A 19,320-nucleotide genomic window follows, 5' to 3' on the forward strand; every position below is an offset into this window, starting at 1 on the left:
GAAAAAATTTTCTAAATACAATAGGTAATTAGTTATATGGATCCGAAAAAATGGCCGTTTGACCAAAATGTCAAAATTCTAGACCCTCCAACTCGGAGTGTGTTTGACCGATCCCATTGAAATTTTGTGTCATAACTACTATTTTTTAGGACTAACCTTGGTGCAAATTTCATCCCGATCGGAAGACATAGATTTCAAAAGTTGGGTCACTTGAGGTGAAATGCCCCATATATTAACTGGAACAACATTTTCTTCAATATTGGTACTTTTCTGTTTTTTGCACTAAAAAATTTAATATAATCAAATAAAAATTCACAAATCAGACTGAACTGGTCTCTTGCAAATATTGTAAGCTTTCATGAAAGAAAAATAAAAATTAATCAAATTAAGTGAAAAATTATGCCTCCAGTGAATTAAGAACACTAAATGCCAGTTTTGAACTCAAACTCAGCGTGCAAGACGATCCTGGGCGCAACTTTGCCTGCGCTTTATAGATTGTACAAAGATTACCGATTAAATAGAAACCCTTTAATGCGAAACAAACTGGCGAAGGTTTTCATTATATTCTATAAGGGATATTTTTATTTTTCATATTCTGTGTTTAAAAATTTACCTCTGAAAAATTCAGAGCTGGTTTAAAGGACAGTTACAGAAATAAAGGACAAAAGGCGCCCTTTATTTTGAAAAAAATTATATAGGGCAGGGTAACCCCCTGTCCTTTAAAATAAAGGACGGATGGTCACCGTACGCATATAAGATATCAAAGTATTTTCGAACGTTCGCCAAAATGTTTATAGGGAAGCTTTTGTGCCCAACATGAAAATTCATAATCATGAAAGTTAATTTTTTGCCAAGTTTATCGACTCTTTTATATGCAAATTGTATATACATATTTACATGCATGTATTTGCACAAATTTTATTACATTTTAGGGATGGACGGCCTTATATTCAAAGAAGACATAGTTCAAATGAAAGTAAAGCCATACGCCAAAGTGCAATGGCCAACAAAGAAACGAACTCGTTTCAAGTGAGTAAACAACAGGGCTATTCATATAAATGCGTAAACGTACTTAATTTTTTATGGAAACCCGGTTTATTTACGAGGTTTACGCGGTTACGAGGCATTCACGCGTTTAGATGAATACCAATAATGTGGTTAATTTATGTGCATGTGGCATACCTTCATATATATATTTTGATTGTTTAGGTTATACCTCGCACCCAACGTCTCCATTCAAATGAACATCGACCTCTCAAAGAGACTGAGCTGATTGCGTTGCTTATTCCAAAACTAGAAGAAGTCAAACGCAAGCAAGACATAGAGGATAGGGCTCGATTCGACGTAAGTATTAAAAAGAACACGAGGGAAAAAATTCACGTATTTATCTTTTTATACCTACTTAAGCGTTTCACGGATGATTCATTACCGACAAATGAAAGGCTTGCCAGCGATCGTGCGTTTGCAGAAGCGATTCGTGAAAAATTTGCTTTGGAGGAAGACAATGACCAGGACATACTTGATCAGCACGTATCGAGAGTTTGGAAGGATCAAACTCCTCACCGTTCACCTGGCACTGTGTCGCCTTGCCCACCCCTGCCAACTCGGAGACGAACAATAACCCACGATTCTGGAATGCTTAGCGACGGTGCAATGAGCATAGGTGAGTCATGACAACATATGCATGTACATATACTATATATGTATATATATGAATAATATTTTACACAGCGCATAGTGGTTCAAGTAGACCACGAGCTCAGGACCAAAAAAACACTCCTCTCCCCGGTAGCGAAGACACTAGAGGCCTTGTTACTCCCGTATTTTGCGAACCACCTGACCCCAGCGAAGCATCAGCATGGTTCCCGTAAAGTCACTCGTCAGCAATGTTTAGAGAGAAATCAAGCAAACCTCGAAAAATAAAATAGGGGGTTCTACAGGGTGTTGTCCTTTCCCCACTACTGTTTAACTTTTATATTTCCAAGCTCCCTCTACCACCAGAGGGAGTCTCGATTGTCTCTTACACTGACGATTGTTCGATATTGGCGTCTGGGAATGAAATTGATGACATGTGCTCGAAAGTAAACTGGTATCTGTCCGAACTTTCTCGCTTCTTCACTGCTAGGAGTCTAACCCTCTCCCCTACAAAAGCCTCTGCGGCGTTTTTTACCACCTGGACGCAGTAGGTCGGACTAACGCTAGGTATTCACGTCGATGAGACACAAATTCCGACGGTGCATAATCCTAAAATTCTCGTGGTAACATTCGACATTCTGCTCTCCTTCTCTGCGCGCACAACCGCAATTGTCAACAAAGTACAGAGCCGCAACAAGGTCCTCAAGTCGCTAGCCGGCAGTACCTGGGGAAAATACAGAGAAACGTTGCTGGCAACATACAAGGCAATTGGTCGGCCGGTTCTAAATTACGCAGCACCAGTGTGGTCGCCGGAGACCAGTAGGACGCAGCGGATGAAGCTACAGATAGCACAAAACACCGCACTACGGACAGCGACCGGATGCCTTCTGATGTCGCCAGAACACCACCTGCACGACGAGCGAAAATGCTCCTCATAAAGGAGCACAACACATTGCTCTGCAAGCAATTCCTAGTAGGGACCACAGACGTGGACACCCGAAAAGACACCTGCTTGCAGAGGAGCCCTCGCCAAGGCATGTCAGGAGGCATCTATACGAACTGACGGACGAAGTCCAGAGGTTCATAAAGCAACCTCTGGACCCGTCAGCTTATCGATAGGCCTTGAGCGGCATTCACAGGGAGTCAGTCTCAAGTAACGTGGACTCCAGACCTGTGAATGCCGTTCTGGGCACACAACCAGCAGACATAGACGAGACCGAGCTTCGTCTGCCTCGGGAGACACGGTCCACAATAGCCCTGGCTACTGCAGCAGGTTTAACTCATACCTGAGCAGATTAGATTCAGATGTGCCAAACGAATGTCAGGCATGCGGAGAGACACCCCACGACTCAAATCATCTCTTCGTATGCCCGAAAAACCCAACGCAACTAACACCTCTGTCGCTGTGGGCAGACCCTATAGAGGCTGCACGCTTCTTGGGTCTTCCGTTAGTTGAGCTTGACGACAGCGACTGAGATACTAACCGATCTGGGCGGGGCTGTTGTAGCCGATACAACAACAACAACCAAAAGACTCATACTTCAGATCAATTGAAATTTTATATGAGCTTAGCTTGTTATATATAAATCGAGGTCCAGAGGACTGGCTGATCATGCGTTTTAAGCTATTAAAGATGTCAATAATAACCAAATACTTAAAATACTTCAAATGACTTGAAATTTTGATAGAATTTTATTTACAGCATATAGAAAATTAACTCGAGGGTGCCTGTCAATCAGTATGGTCTTAAAGTACTGCCAGCCCATGTTTAAAGTGCATTGTTGCAAGTACAAGTCAACATAATTCAGATGGGTGACAACGCCTTTTGACAGTACACTAGTAATATTATATGATGAAATATCATATGAAAAATGCCAAAAACGTCTGCCAAAAAAGCATGAATAATAAATAGAATACAATATTGTGCATTCCGGCGGAGATGGCATTTCTCAAGTAAAAGTAAACAAAGCCGAATAGGATGATAAAAGAAACTGTCAAAACAGTAAATTTTCTTAATATTTAATCTTTATATAGGAAACATGGTTTAATTGTGTTAAATTATAAGAATATACGGTTTACGAAAATAAATAACAAAGAAAATGTAAAACGGTGATTTTTGTGAAAGTATTAGTGAATTTCAGTATATTTAAAGTTCCTGAGGCATTCTTTACTTTTACTTGAGAATTTCCAAAACCGGAAAAACCAAAGTAGCTGTGATAGGTAAAGAAGCGATAGGTGCAAATAGTGAATTAATAATTTTAAAACGAAACAATGCGTTGTCGACAAATGGCTCTGCAAACAAAATGTGGAGAAGAAGCTACAGAATTCAGGAAGCAGCAAATTCTTAGAACAGAGAGTAGGGTTGAAACGATATGAGTAAATACAAGTACATACTCGATACTTTTTGATCGATATCAAGTAATGTTGGTATCGATACTTTTGAACCAAGTACTGAGTAGGTATCGCAATAGCACGTATTTATGAGGTGGCACAGAAAAATATTTATTTTTTTCACTGCTTTCCTATTTCACAAATTTATTGGTGCTCATATTTAGTAAGTTCAGTTAGAAAACCATTCAAAAGTTTGGAAGGAAATAAGTTTCTTTCCTCTTTTCTAAAATTTTCGGACTATCTAATACGTGGTGTTGCATTTGGCGGATACGAGATATTCCGCGCCAAGCGGCGATTTGTATATACATTTGCTTCAGGTTATATTTTGTCTTTTTTCTATCTAGATCCCTACCTCGACCCTTTTCGCTCTAATTACATTTATGTTATTCTGCTTTCCTTTATCTTTATACTCTATTGTTCATATAAAAGTAAAGTCTTTAAATTTACCTTGGTCTTCATCTTTGTTTATATCTTTGCTTTTATCATCCTCTTCATCTACATATTTTTCTAGATGATGTGAGGTATGATCAGGGTTCGGATTTGCCTCATTTTAGCCCCTCGCTCGCTCGTTAGTTTGCTCTGAGCTTGCGCAACTCACGAGCAACAGGCGAGGCTGTTTGCAATCGAGCACTCGTTAAGTACGCGCTGAGCAGCCAGCGAGCGAGTAAGCAAACGAGGGCAGCGCAAGAGTAGACCAAAGTAGAGACAAACGAGGACCTCATTAGCTCTGCCCTCGCGAGGGCGTCGTTGCGAGCGAGGCACTCATTTGCAGCAGCAGACGAGCGAGACGAGTAAATAAGCGAGGCAAATGAGGCAAGCAAAGCGATTGTTTGGTCAGAATAAATGTATGGGTAAAAATTGCATCAACTAAAAATTTCGAGTAAAGGATTGTATATACACATGCAGGCATACATACATATATACACATATGTATGTGTTTATTTAATTATGTACATATACATATATTCTCATGCACAGAAAAATAGTTGCGTGCTATTTTGACCAGTTATACCTACTATGTAGGTACATATGTGCATACATATCTAGGTATGTATAATTTTTTAATGCTCAATAATTTCAACTTATTATACATGAAAGAAAGACCATACAAGTCCAAGCAAGTTTCATACTTTATAAAAAAATTTGAAAATTTCAAGTTTTATGAAAATTTTAAACTTTTTAATCAGATTAATAGAGCAATGCTTGGTATTGTTATATCACATTACATTTTAGTATAATTATAATAAAGAAAAAGTATGCCTTCTACAATGAAGCTTGGCAGAGAATGCTTTGGCCACTAAATAAACATATTAATGAGAGATAAATTACTATTTCATATCAATGATTGCATGAAAAATAATATTTCTTGCCCTGATTTGATTACAAGGAAAAAAAAAACATTTCACATAATTTTATTTGTTTGCAATAGCTGACTACGACGCACGCGATCTTTCTGTTTTGTGTTGGCCTTAGCGTTGCCAAATTTTGGCATTGAAATTCAACGCCAACGCAACGCCAAAGTTGTATGTGAACCGGGATATATTCTTTGTTTACGCAAATTTTCTCATGTCTACATATACATACATATATATGTCCTTGAACAACAGGCCACAAATAAACTTGTTCACAAAGGATTATGTACATCTATCTATATATATATAATAATAGCCGTTTTCGTTGTTCGGAGATAACTCAAAAACTACTGCATAGATTTCAGTCAAATTTTCAGAAAACTGCCTGGCGCTGGGGTCGAGTTATTTATAAAAGTCGTATTTATGCACCGATTTCGTTCAAATTCAAAACATGTGCTGCCTTCATAATGAAAAATGCGCATGCGGAAAATAGACTCGCCAGGTGGCGCTGGAGTCGAGTTATTTATAAAATGGAAAATACGTTTACCAAACTCAGACTCGCTAGGAGGCGCGGAAGGCGAGTTATTTATAAAAGTTGTATTTATGAACCGATTTCGTAAGCTACCTGCATGATGAAAAAAGCACTTGCGGACCCGCTAGGTGGTGCTGGAGTGGAGTTATTTATAAAGCCGTATTTATGAACCCATTTTGTGAATACAAATTCGAAACGTTTATTACTTTCATGATGATTTTTTTTTCATTCGAAGCATATTACATACATAAAAAGATAGCCATTTCCGTTTTTCGGACTAAACTCGAAAACCAGTCAAATTGTCGGAGGTTATACCTTGCACATATGGTCCTATTATAGGCTACTAGAAAACACGCTGGTGGCGCTGGAGTAGAGTTACTTATAAAAGTCGTATTTATTAACCGATTTCGTTCAAATTCGCAGGGTGACTACCCGTATGATGAAAGATTCCTTTGCTAAACATGGACCCGCTGGAGTTTAGGTATTTAGAAAATCCGTATTTTTTATAAAATCTGATTGGAATTCATAATGTGTATTCATTTCATGACAAGCAAAGGTTTTGCAGAAAAGGGACCCAATAGATGACGCTGCAGCCGAAATATATAGAAACCCCACGATGTTTGTTCTGCTTTGGCCCTATGTTTATCTAAGACGAATTTACTTTTCAGATGACTAAATCAAGGATGGGTTTAAGTATGCATATAAAGACCATAACACTGTGTAAGCGTGATCTTACATCTACCTCCGATTGAGGAAGTTGCGTGAGGCGGCCGTTATTACAGCAGTAAGGCTCAAAGAAACCAATTCATAATAATTGAGACGAATTGTAAAAGTGGCAAATTGAAAATGAAAGATTCGATCACATCTGTCCAAGACGGAACACGATAGGTATACCAATGGCTTCATTTGAACGATATTGAACGATTGACGATTCTTGGCCCTCCTATAATTGAAAACGCTCATCTGTGCTCTTGAGTTTCCGTATAAGGACTTTTATTGGCTTACATAGCACATCGGACCAATGCTGAAGTTGCAGGTGGAAATAAGACCATCGGTAAAACGCATGACATCGAAAGGGATTAGTATTCCATATGGAATCACAGCGCTACTATTCTTGGCATATGCGTGAGGAGAATTCCGCTTTTTAGTCGTTTCAATTTAAACTAAAAATGTTTACTTTACAGACTGCATTTGCTTTAAAGGCTATTTTTGTATTGGCCAACGCAAAAGATCTTATTAGGCGCCACGAAGCAAGCGGGCATTTGCTAGTATATATATAAAATAATAGCCGTTTTCGTTGTTCGGAGTTAACTCAAAAACTACTGCATAGATTTCAGTCAAATTTTCAGAGGTTATACCTTGCATATATGGTCCTATTATAGGCTACCAGAAAACTCGGTATGTGGCGCTGGGGTCGAGTTATTTATAAAAATCGAATTTATGAACCGACTAGCAAATGCCCGCTTGCTTCGCGGCGCCTAATAAGATCTTTTGCGTTGGCTAATTCAAAAATAGCGTTTAAAAGCAAAAGCAGTCTGTAAAGTAAACATTTTTAGTTTAAATTGAAACGACTAAAAAACGGAATCCTCCTCACGCATATACCAAGAATAGTAGCGCTGTGATTCCATATTGCATACTAATCCCTTTCGATGTAATGCGTTTTACCTATGGTCTTATTTCCACCTATGAGATCTCTGCCAAGCGTGCGTAATATTCTTCTATGATCCTGCAACTTCAGCATTCCAGTCCTTAAACGGAAATTCAAGAGCACAGATGAGCGTTTTCAATTATAGGAGGGCCAAGGATCCTCGCTTCCCCACAGGATGAAAAGTTTTCGCGTACATTGGCTAAATGAGTGGTGTGATCTCATGAATATCGTTCAAATAAAGCCGTTGATATAATTATCGTGTTCCTTCTTGGACAGATGTGGTCGAATCTTTCCTTGTCAATTTGCCACTGTTACAATTTATGTTAATATTTATTAATTGGTTTCTTTAAGTCTTCCTGCTGTAATAACGGCCGCCTCAAGCAACTTCTTCAATCGGAGGTAGATGTAAGATCACGCTTACACAGTCTTACGGTCTTTATATGCATACCTAAACGCATCCCTGATTTAGCCAACTGAAAAGTAAATTCGTCTAAGATAAATATAGGGCCAAAGCAGAACAAGCCCCGCGGGGGTTGCTATATATTTCGGGTGCAGCGTCATCCATTGGGTCCCTTTTCTGCAAAACCTTTGCTTGTCATGAAATGAATACGAATTATGAATTCCAATCAGACTTTATAAAAAATACGGATTTTCTAAATACCTAAACTCCAGCGGTCCATTTTTAGCAAAGGAATTTTTCATTATACAGGTAGTCACGCTGCGAATTTGAACGAAATCTGTTAATAAATACGACTTTTATAAGTAACTCTACTCAAGCGCCACCAGCGTGTTTTCTAGTAGCCTATAATAGGACAATATATGCAAGTTATAACCTCCGACAATTTGACTGGGCTCTATTGAGTGGTTTTTGAGTTTAGTCCGAAAAACAGAAATGGCTATCATTTTATGTATGTAATCTTCCTTATCCTGAGTTTCGCCGGAAAAAAATTCACGCGAAAATTTTGATTACCCCCATAGTAAGTACATGGAAACCAAAAGCGAAAACTGAACCGGTTCAGGGAAGATGAGACTCATGATAGGGCTGAATATGTTTCGAATTAAAAAAAAATCATCATGAAAGTAATAAACGTGTCGAGTGTGTATTAACAAAATATGTTCATAAATACGGCTTTTATAAATCACTCGACTCCAGCACCACCTAGCGGGTCCGTTTTTCGCAAGTACTTTTTCATCATGCTTACGAAATCGGTTCATAAATACAACTTTTATAAATAACTCGCCTCCCGCGCCACCTATCGTATTTTCCATTATACTGAAACTATACCGTTTGAATTTGAAAGAAATCGGTTCATAAATACAACTTTTATAAATAACTCGCCTCCCGCGCCACCTATCGTATTTTCCATTATACTGAAACTATACCGTTTGAATTTGAAAGAAATCGGTTCATAAATACGACTTTTATAAATAACTCGACTCCCGCGCCACCTAGCGGGTCTATTTTTGGTTAACGTGTTTGCCATCATGCTGGTAGCTTACATTTTGAATTTAAAATAAATCGGTTCATAAATACGATTTTTATAAATAACTCGACCCCAGCGCCACCTACCGAGTTTTCAGGTAGCCTATAATAGGACCATATATGCAAGGTATAACCTCTGAAAATTTGACTGAAATCTATGCAGTAGTTTTTGAGTTAACTCCGATATATATAGATATTACCCTTCATATCAATTCAGGTCTATTACATGCGCCCCACGCTTTTCATTTTCAATCTCATAAATTGTTTTTAATGACTTTTGCTAAAATTTCAAAATAAAAAGTTATCAAACCAAATTCTATATGACTGAGAAATATTATTTTCTACTTTTTAGTCCATTTATAAAAGCGTTGCATATTAAAATTTTTTTTTATATTATTTATTTTTTTTTATTTTTTTTTATTTATTTATTTTCTACATTTTAGTNTTTTCAATCTCATAAATTGTTTTTAATGACTTTTGCTAAAATTTCAAAATAAAAAGTTATCAAACCAAATTCTATATGACTGAGAAATATTATTTTCTACTTTTTAGTCCATTTATAAAAGCGTTGCATATTAAAATTTTTTTTTATATTATTTATTTTTTTTTATTTTTTTTTATTTATTTATTTTCTACATTTTAGTCCTGTCTGTATAAAATTTTACAATAGATATTAAAATAATTCAACGATATTAATAGATAGGTGCACACCAGAGTTGTGAAAAATGCATTAATTTTTTAATGCATAGCATTTTAATGTTAATGTAAAAAAATTAATGCATTAATTTTTGAAGTTGAATGTAAATGAAAAAAAAGTATAACAAGCATTAAATACCCATTATCTAATTTTATTTTGAAGTAAAATTCTTTGTTGACGTTGAGGATAGAATTTTGAGGTCAAAAAAGATAGTGGCGGAAGTTAAGGTTGGTTTTCACTATGTCAAATTCAATTTGTAGTCAAATAGCTAAAAACACATTGTCGAATGGAACTAAAAACGGTTTATTGAATGATTTAGATCAGAATAGGTTGTCAGTCGTGAACATGCGCTGCTCAGTCGGCTATCTGTCAGCTTTTGGCCCATAATATAATCGGTATGCACCAGAGATCAGTTGCGGTGTATCGCATTTTCGAATACACCGCAACGACATTTATTTACTGCACCACTCAAACTCAATAATACTTAGTAACGAAATCTACCGCCACCGCAATCACCGCAAGCTCAAATAATGTCGTGTTTGAGTGTTTTGTGCTTGATCAAAGCGTCGTTACTGCATTTTGTGGCGCCGCATTTTCATGTCGGATCCGGCTATGCGGTGGTATGAGCGGTCGTTTAAACAACGCAAACATCGCATTACTTGCGGATATGCTTGTTTGAATGCGGTGCACCGCATTATACGAGTGTAAGTGAAATAAAAATGAATTGAATTAAAATAAAATAAATATTACATATTTTGTGTATTTAAATTTGACTAATTGTTCATATTTATTAATTTGTTTGTAACATACTAACTCTGTAGTCAACTGTAGCCATAAAATGCCCTTATAATGCGGTGCACCGCATTCAGCCAAGCATATCCGGAAATAATGCGATGTTTGCGATGTTTAAACGACCGCTCATACCACCGCATAGCCGAGGTCGACATGAAAATGCGGTGCCACAGTATGCAGTAACGACTCTTTGGTCATACAAGTCATCGCAAACACGAACGCGACAAAAAATGCGATGCACACAAATATCGCATTGCTTGCGGTGGCGGTTATACTTACACCGCATTGTTTGCGAGTATACTTGATGTCTCGAAAAAGGCACCGCATGCTGATCACTGGTATGCACCATAAATCAATATAAAAATCTACAAAAGCACACTGAGTTGCACGCACCTCACTTTTATTTTCTTAAAATATCTAAAAATGTTTACAAGAATTTTTCTTCAAATAAACCTAATAGAATGAAGCTGAAAAAACTATTAGTACCTATTCGAAGTCCTTCCAAAAGAGGTTATTTATATTTCACTAGAAAATAAATTTAATGGTTTTTATTAATGCAAACGAAAAAAATCATTAAACATTTTAATGCATTAAAATTTTGTCATTAGCATTGGTATAGATAATTTAATGAAAATAATTTTCATTAGCATTATATTTTTCAGAATTTAAAGCATAGGTTTTTCATAGTAGTTTTTTCCCTCGAAAAAATCTTTATTTAAAAACTAAAACCTGTGATAAAAATAGAAATATAATGATGTAGAATTAAGGTTTATACCATATTCTGTAAATTGTGCGACAACATAAATATTGTAACGTTTTTTCTACTTAATAAATAAATTATTATTATTATTATTATATTTTTCAGAATTAATGCATTGAAATTTTTATTTGTATTAAATTTTAAAAATTAATGCATTAATTTTTTACATTAACATTAGTGCTTTAAGTACCATTAATGCATTAAAAAAATATGGCATTTTTCACAACTCTGGTGCACACACATANCGACAACATAAATATTGTAACGTTTTTTCTACTTAATAAATAAATTATTATTATTATTATTATATTTTTCAGAATTAATGCATTGAAATTTTTATTTGTATTAAATTTTAAAAATTAATGCATTAATTTTTTACATTAACATTAGTGCTTTAAGTACCATTAATGCATTAAAAAAATATGGCATTTTTCACAACTCTGGTGCACACACATACATTTACATATGGGTAAGGCTTCCTCAAGTGGGCACCGAATTTACCAACATTAATATTTTTAAATGATATTCAGACAGCGCCGAGTTTTGTAGTCGAACGGTACACTGTGTAATTTTTGTTGCGTAATTCCAAATGGTTTTTTTTTTTTATCAACAATTGAGTATTTTTGCAGTGCTTTGGAAATTTTTATTTTTCTTTGAAATTAAGTATGCGAATGAAAAAATTTTTGGGTGCAGATTTAAGGAACATTAAACTATAAAATGAATTTATTTGCGTTACAAAAATATTTTTTTTTGCTTTTAAATCAATTTTTTATGAAAAATTTAATTTTTAAGCAATTTCTGCACCTCGTGTACGAAAATTTTTAACAACTACTTATGTAATAAACATTTCGGCATTTATCTATGAAAAAGAATGCGTGCATTTCGATATAGTTTGGTCGGAATGAACTTTTATTTGCAAGCGTGCGCGTTGCTTAAAAGTTCAATTTTTCATAAAAAATTGATTGAAAAGTTAAAAAAAAATATTTTTGTAACGCCAATAATTTCATTGTGTAGTTTAATGTTCCTTAAATCTGCACCCAAAAATGTTTTTCATTCGCACACTTACTTTCAAAGAAAAATAAAAATTTCCACAACACTGCAAAAATATTCAATTGTTGATTAAAAAATAAAACTATTTGGAACTACGCAACAAAAATTACACAGTGTACTGTTCGGCTACAAAACTCGGCGCTGTCTGAATATCATTTAAAAATATTAATGTTGGGAAATTCGGTGCCCACTTGAGGAAGCCTTACCCATATGTAAATGCATGTGTGTGCACCAGAGTTGTGAAAAATTCATTATTTTTTTAAAGCATTAATGGTACTTAAAGCACTAATGTTAATGTAAAAAATTAATGCATTAATTTTTGAAATTTAGTACAAATAAAACTTTCAATGCATTAATTCTGAAAAATATAATAATAATAATAATAATTTATTTATTAAGTAGAAAAAACGTTACAATATTTATGTTATCGCACAATTTACAGAATATGGTATATTTATATATTTTATCACAGGTTTTAGTTTTTAAAAAAATATTTTTTCGAAGGAAAAAACTACTATGAAAAACCTCCGCTTTAAATTCTGAAAAATATAATGCTAATGAAAATTATTTTCATTAAATTATCCATACCAATGCTAATGACAGAATTTTAATGCATTAAAATGTTTAATGATTTTTTTTCGTGTTTTTACCTATTTGACTACAAATTGAATTTAACATAGTGAAAACCAAACTTAACTTCCGCCACTATCTTTTTTGACCTCAAAATTCTATCCTCAACGTCAACAAAGAATTTTACTTCAAAATAAAATTAGTTAATGGGTATTTAATGCTTGTTGTACTTTTAATGCAATAGCATTAATTCAAAAATTTTAATGTCAATGAAAAAAAAAATCATTACCATTATTTCTTCGGGCTAGTGCATTTAAATTTTCATTTACATTCAATTTCAAAAATTAATGCCTTAATTTTTCACAACTCTGGTGTGCACCTATCTATTAATATCGTTGAATTATTTTAATATCTGTTGTAAAATTTTATACAGGCAGGACAAAAAGTAGAAAATAATATCTATCGCAAAATTTTATACAGACAAGACTAGAAAGTAGAAAATATTATTTCTCAGTCCCATAGAATTTGGTTTGATAACTTTTTATTTTGAAATTTTAGCAAAAGTCATTATAACAATTTATGAGATTGAAAATGAAAAGCGTGGGGCGCATGTAATAGACCTGAATTGATATGAAGGGTAATATCTATATATATAAAATAATAGTCGTTTTCGTTGTTCGGAGTTAACTCAAAAACTACTGCATAGATTTCAGTCAAATTTTCTGAGGTTATACCTTGCATACATATATGGTCCTATTATAGGCTACCTGAAAACTAGGTAGGTGGTGCTGGGGTCGAGTTATTTATAAAAATCGTATTTATGAACCGATTTCTTTTAAATTCATAATGTAAGCTACCAGTATGATGGCAAACACGTTTGCCAAAAATAGACCCGCTAGGTGGCGCATGAGTCGAGTTATTTATAAAAGTCGTATTTATGAACCGATTTCTTTCAAATTCAAAAGGTATAGTTTCAGTATAATGGAAAATACGCTACACTAGCGAAAAACGGACCCGCTAGGTGGTGCTGGAGTCGAGTTATAAATAACTAATAAGCCGTGTTTATGAACCTATTTTGTTAATACATATTCGAGACGTTTATTACTTTTATGATAATTTTTTTTTTTTCATTCGAAACATATTCAGCTCTATCATGAGTCTCATCTTCCCTGTACCGGTTCAGGTTTCGCTTTTGGTTTCCATGTACTTACTATGGCGGTAATCAAAATTTTCGCGTGAATTTTTTTTTCCGGCGAAACTCAGGATAAGAAAGATTACATACATAAAATGATAGCCATTTCTGTTTTTCGGACTAAACTCAAAAACCACTCAATACAGCCCAGTCAAATTGTCGGAGGTTATACCTTGCATATATTGTCCTATTATAGGCTACTAGAAAACACGCTGGTGGTGCTTGAGTAGAGTTACTTATAAAAGTCGTATTTATTTACAGATTTCGTTCAAATTCGCAGCGTGACTACCTGTTGTAATGGGCTTTCCTGAGTGCTGGGCGTAGCTCTCGGTTGTCCAGGGTCCTGTAAGGAGTAAACACCCTATCTCCTCAAGAAATTAGATCACACTCGCTTCTAGTTTACAGCCTCTTTATTCGCTATACTCTCGCTATATCTACTCTCTAAAGTATAGAACTAGAGTAGGTTTAAACTCTACAGCTAGCACCAGTCTCAGTGGTTAAAGCCCACTTCGAATATACAATAATAGTCTCGGAGGTTGAGGTCTTCCACTACCCGTGTGACCCACGTTGCGACGCGTGCCACGTATGCCTAGCTAATGAACAATGCTTGTTAGCACTGCTCCTTTTATACCATTTTTGTCCATCCGCAGACAGTTATCCTCATTACAATTGTTTGTGCTTTATACATGTTATGTAGGTATTGTACATACAAACTAATAATTCAAAATATGTTAGTGTATACATACACATGTACTAGTATATTTCAAATAGATGCAATTCAATAAGTATACGTACATACATATATCCGAAGGTTTTTTTTTTAATTTCAAATATACAATTCAATGGTACATATCTTTTAATTCAAATTATATATGTATATAAAATAGTTGTTGTGGGGCCCAAGGCCACAGGATCCGGTGTCCTCACACTTCCTCCTTACTCCCGGCAGCAAGACCTACGGTCACTTTGCCAGTCTTGGTAATTCGTACTCTGTACGCCTGGCCGTTTACGATGCGTCTGAATGACTGCCGCTTCTGTTGCTGATTGTTTACGTGCGACTCAATTTCCGCCACCAACTCTTCCGGCAACACACCTACGTCCGGATGGACCTGCCACTCCGATGGCACACTCGGCTCAGCCTCTTCTTGCCAACGCTCTATTTCTGCCATTAAGTCGGCATCTGCTGCCATCCTGAAATCCGCTTTCGCCGACGCCTCCTCCACAAAATCCCTTTGTCCACCGCTCGCCAACGTACACGCCTCGATCGCGTCCTCGCTAAGGCACAGCTGTTGCGGCGGTGGATGTGGCTCTTCCGATGCCATCGGGTCGTATAGCCTGATGCGCATATCGATATGGCACGCATACTCTACGTACCCGTTACCGAGGTGTCTGGCGTCTTGTGTAGCGATGGAGAATTCGCCCTGCCTTTTGACATACTCCTCTTCCTCGTCGGACGAAATTGTTATGGGTGTTGGCGCCCGCTCTACTTCGCACTCACTGTTCGGCTCGCTGTCATCAGATAGTACGCTTAAGTTTGAGGGTTCGTCCTCCATCTCCTCCTCTTCGCTAGTCAAAATTGGCGTATTGCTTGCCAAGTACTCTGCACCCCAATAGGCTGCCATCTCCGCATCTTCACTATTTTGGGGCAGTACGAACGGCTGCGTACTTTCGAGGCTTTCGATGTCCTCGACGCCGACTCTTTGTTGTTGTTGCCTGCCGCTGTTGCTGTCGCCCTCTCTGTAGTCACTTGGCTGGCCAGGGTCGTCGTGCTCGCCTCTGGTGCTGTTTTTGTCGCTCGAATTACTCGACTGGTATCCACCGCTGCTGTCACTTCTACTATAGCACCGAATTTCGTGCTTTGTTAGGCGCTTTATACGTACGCGCAAAACGCCGCCCTCCACTTGTTCGGCTACAAAATTTGCCTGTTGCTGCTGCTGTTGCTCCATATTTTCGCGAACTTGTGCCTTGGCGCCCGCGGCACATCCTTTTTATTGCCGACAGTGGCCATTGCGCGACCAACTGTATTTTCCTAGTTTTCCGGCACTTTTCCAGCAAAATTTCGGTAATTTTGCTGCCGTTTCACTTTCACATTGCATATTTTGTTTTTATTTGTTTATTTGTCATCCTCGCACAGCTGTAGTTTGGTGTCGGGGTTGCTGACTATCCAAAAGGGAGTTTTGTAGCGTTGATGTGAACTGGAGTAGATTTCGGGTTGCCATTGCGGTATTACTCCTTTTCTTTTTACGATTATTAGAATTAGTATTATTTTGTTGTTATTAATATTTCTAGCAATTATTAATATTTACAACTATAATTATTATTAATATTTATAATTATTATTACTATTGCTGTTGATATCATTAATTTTAATATTATAATGACAATTATTGTTATTTTTTTTACCTTTATAATTTTTCTTTTGTTTCGTGCCATCTTCATCTTGCATTGTTTTCCCTTGGAACCTTTATTTTTTTTTTCTTCTTCTTCTTCTTCTTCGTATTCTTCTTCTTCTTATTATTATTATTCTTCTTCTTCATCTGATTTAGGATTCTTCGGCTAGCTTCTCATCTTTCAGGGTCTCCGCTGTCATGGCAGTTGCTCCCCTGCTGGCAATTGCCGAGTTCACACACTTCAGTCTCTGCTGAAATTTACCTATTCGCCGCTATGCGCCGAATTAGGCTCAGACGATGCCACGGGAGAATTTTCACCTTTCGCGTTGTTCTCATAAAATGGTTTGAGATCACTCACGTGCGCTGTCCTCCTTTTCCCTTTGTGCACCTTGTCGAGTTCGACGATAACAGGCGAAATAAAATTTAGTACGCGATGTGGTCCGCCGTATTTCGGTGCAAACTTAGCCGCGAAATTGTCCACGGCTTTAGACAAGAAGTGTTTTCTCACCAGAACTCTGTCTCCCACGACCGGTTGCCACGATCTTCTTCGCAGGTTGTAGTGTCTCGCTTGCTCTGTCGTTGCCTTTTATTGGTTTCGTCGCACTAACTCAAACACCTCTTTCATTCTCGCCGCTTGTACTTGCGGTGTGGTGGTATCTTCGCCGGTTCCTAACGTATTTTCGTCGTACAATGCGTTCGGTAACCTTGGTTCTCGCCCCTGGATGACAAACGCCGGGCTGTAACCCGTTGCCTCGCACACGCTCGTGTTGAGGGCCAAAGTCATTTCTGGCAACAGATCATCCCAGCTCTTCTGGTATTTGCCTACGAACTGCGCCAGTAGTCGCTTGATGTTACGGTTAGCTCTTTCCGTCAGATTTTGCTGCGGTGTGTACGGAGCAGTGAATTGGTGCCTTATTCCCATCTCCTCCAGGAATTTCTTAAATTTCGCGCTGGTAAATTGCGTTCCATTATCCGAGATCAGGATTTTTGGAATGCCGAATTTGCCGATAATCCGCACTCTCACTGCTCGAATTACTCCCTCCGCTGTTGCCTTCCACATTGTCCACATTGGTACAAGCTTGGTTTGTAAAGCTGGCACGTTTCACACTGTCGCACGTACTGCCTCACGTCACGGAACATGCCCGGCCAATAGTACCGCGCTGTCGCCCGCGCTATCGTTTTTCGGATGCCCATATGGCCTNCGCGTTCTTCAGCGCCTCGAACGCTGTCTGTTGCTCGTCGTTCCATTTCCACTTGTGGCCCTTCTTTAGCATGGACGTCAGCGCATGCGCCACTTTGGAAAAGTCGGGGACAAATCTTCGGTACCATGAAGCTATCCCTAGGAACCTGCGTAACTCCCTTATATTTGTCGGTGGTGTCAGCTCTTTGATAGCCGCGACCTTCTCAGGATCGGTGTGAATGCCCTTCTCGCTGACGACGTGACCCAGATACTTCAACTGCTTCTTGAAAAACTCGCATTTTTCTGGGTTGATCCTAAGATTCGCCTGCCTAAGCCGTCGGAAGACCTCCGAAAGATGTTGGACGTGCTCTTGCAGGGTTGCGCTGATGACAATAATGTCATCCAGGTAGGCGAACGCATACGGCTCTAGCTCTGGACCGATAACTTGGTCTAACGCACGCTGGAACGTCGCGGGGCGGAGTGGAGCCCAAACGGCATTACTCGCCATTGAAAAAGGCCACGTCCTGGCACTGTAAAAGCAGTGTACTGCTTGCTCTGCTCTTCCATCGGGATTTGCCAGTAACCGTTTTTCAGGTCAAGGCTGCTAATGTAACGTGCGCTTCGTAGTCGGTCAAGGATATGTTGGATCTTCGGTAGGGGGTACGCGTCGGGCACTGAACGCTCGTTCAGCTGTCGGTAGTCGACGCAGAGTCTCCACTTGCCGGTCTTCTTCTTCGCCAACACTATCGGGGCGCTGTGCGGGCTGTGTGAGGGTTCAATACACCCTTTCTCGATAAGGTCGTCGATTTCCGCGTTGATGATTTCCTGCATCTTCGGGTTCTTTGGGCAATACCTCTGCTTGATCGGCCGGTCATCCTTCATGGCGTTCCGGTGAGTGGCAATATTTGAAACTCCAGACATCTTCTCAAATTTGCGTAACTCTGACTTTAACAACTCTCTCGCTTCGTCGGTTGTCGCGGCTTCTGTAGGCATGGGGTTTGATTTGGGCTCATCGCAGTTACCTGACCTCTCTGCACCTCCCTCGCGTATTGTCGTGAACGTTTCTACTCCTTGTGCGCAGCTCTCTTCTCGGAGTGTCACGTCTAAGTCTCCGCAACGTAATCGGACCCCCGCTTTTGCCAGGTAATCGGTTCCAAGCACCACGTCATCCATCAAACCAGGCAGTACCAAAAGATCGCTTTCATGCACCTGGCTCGCTAACTCCACTCGTGCCGTTATAGCCTTCAGCCCCGTTTTGGATCTCCCATCACCCATTACCACACGCGTGTTCACCTGCCTAGCCTCTCCCACATCCAGTCTCTTAACCATGGCTTCGCTCAAGAAACTTCTTGTTGCGCCTGTATCAACTGCAGCTACTACGTCGACCTCATTTACTCTGATCGCCGCCATAATTCGGCCATCCGACTGCCTTAGTACACTATTTAGTTTGGGCGAGGCTGTTCTACCTGACGCCCCACTCCTCGCCGCAAATGGGACCTCGACCCGTTTCCCGATGCACTACGGCAGCACTCTCGAGTCGGGACATTGCATCGACCACAGGTCCAACAAAACTCTCTCCGTGCAGCTCTACACTCCCTCGCAAAATGGCCATCTCCCCCGCAATGTCTACACGCAGTCCACGGATTAA

At 38.4% G+C, this 19,320-nt stretch overlaps 1 protein-coding gene across 5 annotated transcripts in view; it reads left to right on the top strand.

The window, feature by feature from the left end:
- Axn (protein axin) overlaps positions 1-19,320 on the top strand; it is a 370,696-nt gene that overhangs the window by 249,054 nt on the left and 102,322 nt on the right. For all 5 annotated transcript variants that reach the window (XM_017623899.1, XM_017623888.1, XM_017623894.1 and 2 more), the window contains 3 exons: positions 933-1,029; positions 1,210-1,344; positions 1,408-1,663. In XM_017623899.1, the coding sequence (XP_017479388.1) occupies positions 933-1,029; positions 1,210-1,344; positions 1,408-1,663 (488 nt within the window). The remainder of the gene's footprint in view (positions 1-932; positions 1,030-1,209; positions 1,345-1,407; positions 1,664-19,320) is intronic.

Source organism: Rhagoletis zephyria, unplaced genomic scaffold (genome assembly GCF_001687245.7).
Source record: "Rhagoletis zephyria isolate East Lansing unplaced genomic scaffold, Rhagoletis_zephyria_1.1 Rzeph_scaffold_00055, whole genome shotgun sequence".
Classification (NCBI taxonomy): Eukaryota; Metazoa; Arthropoda; class Insecta; order Diptera; family Tephritidae; genus Rhagoletis; species Rhagoletis zephyria.